General features: G+C 61.5%; 1 protein-coding gene across 5 annotated transcripts in view; it reads left to right on the forward strand.

The window, feature by feature from the left end:
- Positions 1 to 8,703, forward strand: part of LOC138812579 (serine/threonine-protein kinase PAK 4) — a 29,350-nt gene extending 20,647 nt beyond the window's left edge. The window contains exons 2-10 of one of the 5 annotated variants that reach the window (XM_070000556.1): positions 563 to 635; positions 1,802 to 2,042; positions 3,604 to 4,062; positions 4,232 to 4,663; positions 5,409 to 5,542; positions 5,651 to 5,777; positions 6,339 to 6,464; positions 7,454 to 7,588; positions 7,792 to 8,703. In XM_070000556.1, coding sequence (XP_069856657.1) covers positions 1,839 to 2,042; positions 3,604 to 4,062; positions 4,232 to 4,663; positions 5,409 to 5,542; positions 5,651 to 5,777; positions 6,339 to 6,464; positions 7,454 to 7,588; positions 7,792 to 7,947 — 1,773 coding nt within the window. In that variant the 5' untranslated portion in view covers positions 563 to 635; positions 1,802 to 1,838 and the 3' untranslated portion in view covers positions 7,948 to 8,703. The remainder of the gene's footprint in view (positions 1 to 562; positions 636 to 1,801; positions 2,043 to 3,603; positions 4,063 to 4,231; positions 4,664 to 5,408; positions 5,543 to 5,650; positions 5,778 to 6,338; positions 6,465 to 7,453; positions 7,589 to 7,791) is intronic. The other 4 variants (XM_070000547.1, XM_070000574.1, XM_070000565.1 and 1 more) reach the window with 4 other exon arrangements.
- Positions 8,704 to 9,004: the final 301 nt, after the last annotated feature.

Here is a 9,004-nt window from a genome sequence, read left to right on the forward strand (position 1 = left end):
AAAGCAGAAGCTAAGATGCCTCGGCCCACATCCAGTGACCCAGGCAAGCAGAGAAGCAGGTGGGGAGAGCCCTGGGCAGGCGGCTCCGGCCTCCTGGGGCCCGTTGAGACAGGCTGGGTGCCTGCTCCCGCCCACCTCCTGAACTGCAGCTGCCAAACCAGTTCCCAGGCTGGCGTCCTGCCCCGGCCCTGATCCTGCTTCCAGGCTGGTACTCCCCTCCCCTCCTGAGCTACTTCCTCTGGAAGGTCATCCAGGAGAGCCCACTGAAGCTGCGCCTGTGCCCAGCACTGTGCCAGACACTGGGGGAACCCTCTGGGAAGGAGACAGAGGTCCCCACTGGTGCCCCTGTCCCAACATGCCTTGCCCTCAGCAGCCACCTCCAATGATGTCCCTGCAGGTCACTGACCTCCCTGGGGACAGATCTGCCTGCCCCTCCTGTGGGCCCCCAGAGGTTAGAGCCTGTGCAGGTCATCGCCATGGCCCTGGCACCAGCCAGCAGATGGCCACGCACAGAGGCCTGATGGAGAGTTACAGACGTGCACAGTCTCGTCCCTTTTCACAGATGACTGAGCCGCAGCCCTGACAGGCGATGCCACCCGTGCGAGGGCGCTTATAGCCCGCCAGCCTCCAATCAGGTGTGTGAGACAGGAGGTGCGGAGCGGCCTGCCAGGGTTGGGCGTTTGTTTAATTCAGTTTGTGGACCCTAGTAAGGAGTCAGTGTTTTCTAGCAAAGCCGTTTGAAACCTGTGTTTACAGAGCAGGGCACCGAAGGGTCTGCGGGGCAGCGTGCCCGCCCACCTCCTTTCACTGCCCCTTCCTCCCCTTGTGCCCCAGGCCACAGCAGATGCAGGGGACACCCCACTCCCAGGCCATCATTTCTAGGACTCCCTGTGGGTGCCACCGTCAGCTTCCCCTGCAGCCCTTTGCCTCTTACCCACTTACCCTGAGCATTGCCGTGAGCTGGGCTGGCTTGTGCCCCACTGCAGACCCAGAGCCTAAAAATTGGGGTAGGTGTAAGCTGGGTGCCGGTGGCTCACACCTGTCATCCTAGCTTCTCAGAAGGCTGAGATCTGAGGATCGTGGTTCCAAGCCAGCCCTGGCAGGAAAGTCTGTGAGACTCTTATCTTCAATAAAACACCAGAAAAAGCCAGAAGTGGTGCTGTGGCTCAAGTGGTAGAGCGCTCGCCTTGAGCGAGGACCCAGGCCCAGAGTTCAAGCTCCATGACTGACAAAAGCAATTAGGGAGTGTAGCCTTGCAGACTGCTCATGGCCAGTTCACTAGCCTTTGGTGGAGGAGTAAACAAACGGGGTTGGCATCCCCAGCCTATATCAGTTCTAGGCAACAGTGTGGGTGAGGGATAGCTGCCTGGCAGGATCACCCCTTTCCTGAGTGCTCAGTGTGCCAGGTCTGGCTTGTGCCAACACCAGCGAAGCAGGCTCTGAGAATGGCAGAGGGCTGGGGACTTCAATCAGAGGATTGAAGGAGGGTGTAAGGAAGGAGTCGTGGGGAGCTCTGAGGGAGGGAGTTCCAGGCAAAATCCCTGGTATACAAGCTGATCGGATGTGAGGCAGAGGTGGGACAGGGGCATAAGGGCTCTGAGTCTCATCCCCTGGCTTCGCTGCCTGGGAGGACCCAGAGCCTGGTCTCAGAGGCCAGGGAGGAGGCTGCTGCCCCCTAGTGGTCCAGCTGGGAAGCTGCAGGGTGGGGGGGCCGGCCAGGTTCAGCAGAGGGACAGCTGGGTGTGTTTGGGCCACTCTCCACCCAGCACTGACCCTACCCCTGTGGTGATTCCTTCCACAGGCCCAGGCCGGCAGGAGCCCCGGCTCTGGCAGGCACCATGTTTGGGAAGAGGAAGAAGCGGGTGGAAATCTCAGCACCATCCAACTTCGAGCATCGCGTGCACACAGGCTTCGACCAGCACGAGCAGAAGTTCACTGGGCTGCCCCGCCAGTGGCAGAGCCTGATTGAGGAGTCAGCCCGGCGGCCCAAGCCCCTCATCGACCCTGCCTGCATCACCTCCATCCAGCCTGGAGCCCCCAAGGTACGCAACAATGCCCATGCAGATCCCCCCCCCCCCCCCCCGCCCCAGAGCCCAGCCCTCCCGTACCTGACCCTCCTCCTCCACATCTGCCTCTGGGGAAATTGTGAGAGTTACTGTAGTCCTGGTGCCCGATGTGGCCTCCAGCCAGGCAGGCTCCCGGGGCCAGATGCCTGCTGGGAGGGCAGCCAGGTTCTCCCCAGCGGGTAGAGCGGCCAGGCCTACTGGTCAGCAGGCTCAGTGCCCAGGCAGGCCTGCGGCTGATTCATTCTCTTGCTGCCAGCCCAGGGTCAGCCAGGTAACCATAGCCAGTGCCCAGTGTCAGCCTGAACCCCACCACAGGGTGCTCTGAGTCCCATGGCCTCTGGACCATCCTTAAAAGCAAGTCTTCATGTCCAGCTGGATAATTTATGCCCAGCAATGGGTGCTGGGTATCAGGACCCACACTCCCCAGGGTGCTCCATGCTTGGTCCTCAGGTCCCTGGCAGCAGGTTGTACTGTGTCTCCTGAAGTCTAGCCCCACCCTGCTCCCCCAGGAGGAAGGGCTCTGTCAGAGGACACATCAAGGGGCTCTTGGGTAGGCGCTAGCCTGAGGCCCTAGGCCCATGGCCAGGACTCTCCTTGTTTTCTCGTGGCCCTCTTGACCTCAGTCCTAATGCCACAGCCTGCACCGGGGGCCATCTGTCTAGCTTTCTTGGGTTGTCTTGGCAAGGCCAGCCTTCCAGGAAAGGCAGGGGCAGCCAGGCCTGTGGGTGGCTGGGGTGAGGCCAGGTTCTCTGCGCCTCTCCCTGCATGCCAGCCTCTGCTGTAGGGGCTGAGAGGTAGCAGGACTGGGGACCAGAGGAAAGACCAAGGCCCTCAATGGACAGACGCCCATGCTCTGTTAGAAGGCTGGGGCAGCTGCTTCCCCTACCCCTGCCCAGTCTGGGACGGATCCCAGGTGCTTTCCCACCTGAGCCACGCCCCCAGAGCTGGTTGCTGACACTTAGCCCCAGGAGGGGGGCTAGCCAGGCAGGGTGCGCCCAGAGTATCCAGAGGCCGTCTCTGTCTTCTCCTTGGGACCAAGGCCCCTCTCACTCTCTGTACCCCACCCTCAGCCTCCAGAGGAGCAGGGATTGTGGTTTTGGGGTTAACGATCTTGGCAGCCTGCAGGGGAAGAGTACTGAGCCCAGCCCGACCTAGCGGCCTGTAATTTGCGGCTCTCTAGGGCTGATTACAGACTGCGCTGGCCTCTCCCTCCCTCCTCCTTCCCTCCTTCCCACAGGCCTGATTCTCCCCAGTGTGGGGAGCTAGGGAAAGATGGGGTGCACCTCACGGATGCCACCCAGGCTGCTGAGCCTGCTCCTTCAGCTCCTACAGCTGCAGCTGAGTTCTGGGGGGCTACAGGGCCCCTGGTCCCTCCCCGCCCCCCTCCATCCACCCCACCATTCACCCACAGCATTGCTTCATTCCGTCTCTGTCTTGTCTCTGTGTGTGTGTGTATGTGTTGTTCTGTCTCCATGCCGGATGCACGTCCTGTGCCCCTCCTTGCCTGGCCCCCACCCCGCATTGCCCCGGCCCCCAGACCATCGTGCGAGGCAGCAAAGGTGCCAAGGATGGGGCCCTCACACTGCTGCTCGACGAGTTTGAGAACATGTCGGTGACACGCTCCAACTCACTGCGGAGAGACAGCCCGCCACCCCCTGCCCGTGCCCGCCAGCAGAATGGGGTACCAGAAGAGCCAGGGCCCCCAGCCAGGGGCGCCCCAGAGAAGGCTGGAGGCCGAGGCCGGGCCGCAGGGCGCAGTGAGGCGGGTGGCGGCAGTGGTGACAGGCGGAGGGGGGGCCCGGAGAAGAGGCCCAAGTCTTCCAGGGAAAGCCCAACAGGACCCCAAGAGTCCTCCCGGGACAAACGCCCCCTCTCTGGGCCCGACGTCAGCACCCCCCAACCTGCGGGTCTGGCCGGTGGGGCGAAGCTGGCAGCTGGCAGGCCCTTTAACACATACCCACGGGCCGACACGGACCACCCACCCCGGGGTGCCCAGGTAACCTGACCCCACCCCAAGATGCCCTGGCTCCCTGTCTGTTCCCTGTGCCCCCCACCAGCCCTGCCCAGCCCTGTCATTTGCTCATCCTGACCACCCATGTGTCTGTCCCTCAGCCCCACAGGATCTGTCCTACCCGCCACTCACAACTGCCTCTCTTCTGTTTCAGGGGGAGCCACACACCATGGCCCCTAATGGGCCATCTGTGGGGGGTCTGGCTGCCCCTCAGTCTTCCCGGCCTCCCACCCGAGCCCATGGTGCCCCCAGCCCTGGCATGCTGGGCCCCCATGCCTCTGAGCCCCAGCTGGCCCCTCCAGCCCGCACCCTTGCTGCTCCTGCTGCACCCCCCGCCCCTGGACCCCCTGGGCCCCGCTCCCCGCAGCGGGAGCCCCAGCGAGTGTCTCACGAGCAGTTCCGGGCTGCTCTGCAGCTGGTGGTGGACCCGGGGGACCCGCGCTCCTACCTGGACAACTTCATCAAGATCGGCGAGGGCTCCACGGGCATCGTGTGCATTGCCACCGTGCGCAGCTCGGGCAAGCTGGTGGCCGTCAAGAAGATGGACTTGCGCAAGCAGCAGCGGCGGGAGCTGCTCTTCAATGAGGTACGTGGGGCGCCTTCCCCGAGCCCAGCCCGGCCTCCCCAAACCCCAGTCCCACCTTGGTCCCATCCAAGACCACCTGACCTTCCAGATCCTCATCTCTTGTCTCCTGCAGCTCCATCGGGCCCACCCACTCCCCTGTAGCTCCTGGCTCGGGTCCACTCTTGGCGTCCCTGGCCATTTCCCACACACAGCCAAGAATTTTAGGGCTCTTCTCCATCCCGCCCCTTCCAAGCTCTGGGTTCTGTCCAACTTCCAGCTCTGGCCCCCAGGCGTATGGGTATGAGGTCTCCCTCTTCCGATGCTGGAGGCTGGGCAAGGCCAGCTCCTGCTTCCTGCCCTCCACACAGCCCACACTGCCCCAGCCTGGTCCCTGGAAGCCCAGTGACCCTGTAGTCCCCAGGCCTTTCCCTTGTAGTCCTTGTACCCAGAGTTCAGCATTCTGACTGTGTGCACGCATGCACACACGCACACGCACATGTGCACATAACCTTTAACCACTCCTCCTACTTGTCTCCTCTGGGCCCCGACCCTTTTCTCCCTCCCTTAGACACCACCAGAGACCTGCCAGGACTGGCCAGGATGAGAGAGGAAAGCAGGGGGGTGTGAGGGGTGAAGGGCACACCCCCCAGAATGGAGGTGTCACCGTCAAGCTGGCTGCTGGCTTTTGGCAGCAGTGGGGAACAAGGCCCAGACCCAGGAAGGGGGGCAAGTGAAGGCCATGGCTGACCCCTCCCCCCCCATCCAGGTGGTGATCATGCGAGACCACCGGCATGAGAATGTGGTGGAAATGTACAACAGCTACCTGGTGGGGGATGAGCTCTGGGTGGTAATGGAGTTCCTGGAAGGAGGCGCCCTCACAGACATCGTCACCCACACCAGGTACGCATGCGCATGCTCTCCTGGCCTCGCCCCACCCCATGGAGGCGGGGCTGTGCCTGTTCAGCCCCGGCCAGGACCCCGTATGCCCAATCCCTCCCTCACGTGCAGGATGAATGAGGAGCAGATCGCCGCCGTGTGCCTGGCCGTGCTACAGGCCCTGTCTGTGCTGCATGCCCAGGGTGTCATCCATCGGGACATCAAGAGTGACTCCATCCTGCTGACCCACGACGGCAGGGTGAGCAGGCGGGCACTGGCTGGGTGGGCGGGCACTGAGTCCAGGTTCAGTCCTGGGCCTCAGGTCCAGGTCAATAGGGCCCAGACTATCCCTGGACACTGAGGGGACAGGCTTGGGCCCACAGCCACAAGCTGGCCAGCCGAGCAGCCAGGATGGGGTCATGGCTGAACTGAGGTGTCTGGAACACACACACACACGCACACACACACACATACCGACAACACCCCGATACACACACACACACACACACACACACACACCGGGTCAGGGCTGTGTGACTCTCAGACCTTTGAGCAGAATGTATTTCTCTGAGGAGACCTGTGAAATGAAAGCACCCTAGTACATGGGCCCTCCAAGCTAGGCCCATCTCTATCCTCACCCAGGCTCCGGGAGCAGCCCCCACACTGCCCACCTGTCAGATTCGAGAGCCCAGCTCTGCTCTCTGGTCAACACAATGGAGTCACCCTGGCCAAGGCCAAGCTGGCAGATAGGTGGACACCCCTGCTTGGCCTTGCCCAGACCAATGCCCCTGACCTCCTCCCACCTCTCCCCGGGTCCCAGGTGAAGCTGTCAGATTTTGGGTTCTGCGCCCAGGTGAGCAAGGAGGTGCCACGGAGGAAGTCACTGGTTGGCACACCTTACTGGATGGCCCCGGAGCTCATCTCCCGCCTTCCCTACGGGCCAGAGGTGAGCCCAGCAGTGGCCTAGCTGTCCTGCTGGCAGTGGGAGCAGCTGGCATGGGGAAGGGGCCAGTCTCAAGGAAAGGAGGTAGGGCGCATGCGTGTGTTCCTGTATTCATCTCTCCATTCATTCCAGATTGAATACTAGCTTGAAGAAAACCGTGAAAGCTCGTTACAACAAAACTAAAGGAGGGCTGGGAAGGTGGCTCAGTGGTAGAGCGCTTGCCTTGCATGCCTGAGGCCCTAGGTTCGATTCCTCAGCACCACATAAACAAAAAGAAAAAAGCCAGAAGTGGCGCTGTGGCTCAAGTGGTAGAGTGCTAGCCTTGAGCTGAAGAGCTGAGGACAGCGCCCAGGCCCAGAGTCCAGGCCCCATGACAGGACCCAAAAAAAAAACAAAAACAAACAAATTAAAAAAAAAAAAAACTAAAGGAGCTAGCACTTTGACTCACACCTGTAATCATAGCTACACAGGAGGCTGAGACCTGGAAGACCATGGTTCAAAGCCAGCCCACGCAGAAAAGTCCATAAGGGGAAAAAACAAAATAACACCAAAATCTGAAGTGCTGAGTCCTTAAGCTGTGAAGAGGTTTGGGGGACCGGGCTTCAGACAGCCCTGTCTGTGCACACTGGTTTCCTCAGTGTCACCTTGGCCCCTGTGGCCCCATAGCCAACCCCTGGCAGCAGGGGACATCTCAGCCTGTGACCTCCACTGGCATTCTAGATACTTGGGCTAAAATCCCAAGGCTGAACCTGATTGGCTCAGCATAGGTCATGAACACCTTTCCCTAATGTCCCAATTTCTGATTGGGCAGCCTAGGTCATAGCCCACCTATAGGAGGGGTTTCACCAGAGGAAGCCTGGGCCTGGTTAGCTAGGGATTCTGGAGCATGCAAGATCTGGCTAGCTGGGCATCCTCAACCATATTGTAGGCCCCAGCCTCACGGAGGCCTGGCTGCCTGAAGCCCAGCCCTGCCGTGCTTCTCCCCACTCCAGGTGGACATCTGGTCACTGGGGGTAATGGTAATTGAGATGGTGGATGGGGAGCCCCCCTACTTCAATGAGCCACCCCTCAAAGCCATGAAGATGATCCGGGACAACCTGCCACCCCGACTGAAGAACCTGCACAAGGTGGGCCACCTGGCGGGGAGGGCATGTGGCACATGACACCCCTGACCCAGAGGCTGGAGGTCACAGGCCCTCCTGGTGGGAAGGGGGTCTTCCAGGGCCTGGCTGCTGCCCACTCACTACCCTGGGGCCTTCAGGTGGGTGGTGGGGCTGGCACCAGAGCCAGTACCTAGCGCCTCGGCCCCTGAGCCCGTCTCCTCTCTCAGGTGTCGCCATCCCTGAAGGGCTTCCTGGACCGCCTGCTGGTGCGTGACCCGGCACAGCGGGCCACAGCGGCCGAGCTGCTGAAGCACCCATTCCTGACCAAGGCGGGCCCGCCCGCCAGCATCGTGCCCCTCATGCGCCAGCACCGCGCCAGATGAGCCCAGCGCGGCCTGAACCAAAGAGCCTGTGGGCTGCCCTGCGCCCACCACGCGGCCCTGCCTGCGGGGGCTGCCCGCCAGACACCGTGGGCACACGCTGCCCTCCATGCTGGGCCTCGAGGAACCCCACTACTGAACCCAGGTTTTGATTCTGGGACCTCAGATGACACGAGTGTCTTGTGGGAGCAAGCGAGGCTCCCAGAACCCCGGCCTCCAGGACGAGGCCCTCCTGGTGCTCTGTCCAGGGAGGAGACGGCCACCCAGCACTGGAAACCCGCAGCGGGGACCCTGGGCAGAGAGACCACCAGAAGAGAGGGTGTTGTGTGAGTGTGTGTGTGTATGTGTGTGTGTGTATGCGTGTGCGTGTGCATGTGTGTCCTCACACACTGAAAGTCTAGCAACTCTGTCCTCAGCCTGCAAGTGGCAATCTCAGACCTTACCCAGCTCCCAGCCCCCTCCCCCTGAGCCATTGTGGGGGGTCAATCATGAATGTCTGAAGAGTGGCCTTTCCCCAGAGCCCTGCACCCCCTTTTCTCTGTCACTGAAGAGGGGCAGTGAGGCCTCTGCAGAAGTGACTTCCGCGCCGGACGCCTCCGTTTTCTAGAAGTCTATTTATATTGTCATTTTATAACACTAGCCCTGGCTCCTGACTGGCTCCGTGGCGGCTGGGAGGCCCGTTCCTGCCCCGCCCCGCCCCCTCCCCGCCCCGCCCCCTCCCCTCCCTCCTTAGTTTTACAATTAAAACATTTTCTTGTTTGGGTGTGTGCTGTGTAGACACCTCTGCCCGGCCATCTTGGGGGGAGATTGGGGGACCAGAATCTAGTAGCCCAGATTTCTGTGGCAGCCCAGCCCTGTGAGCTGACCCCAGGTAGCCCCTGCCCAGCCCTGTGCTGGCAGCCCCGGCCTGTCCCACCGGGGCCCTGCCCGGGCCTGGCCATAGACCCCCCAAGACCCCCAAGCCATCAGGAGCTCTCAGCCTTCTTAATACAGAGGTTCTTTTTTTTGTTTTTTTTGGTCGTGGGGTTTGAACTCGTCCTGGGCACTGTCTCTGGGCTCT

The sequence above is a fragment of the Dipodomys merriami genome, unplaced genomic scaffold, assembly GCF_024711535.1.
Source record: "Dipodomys merriami isolate MVZ:Mamm:240054 unplaced genomic scaffold, mDipMer1.0.p SCAF_106, whole genome shotgun sequence".
NCBI lineage: Eukaryota > Metazoa > Chordata > Mammalia > Rodentia > Heteromyidae > Dipodomys > Dipodomys merriami.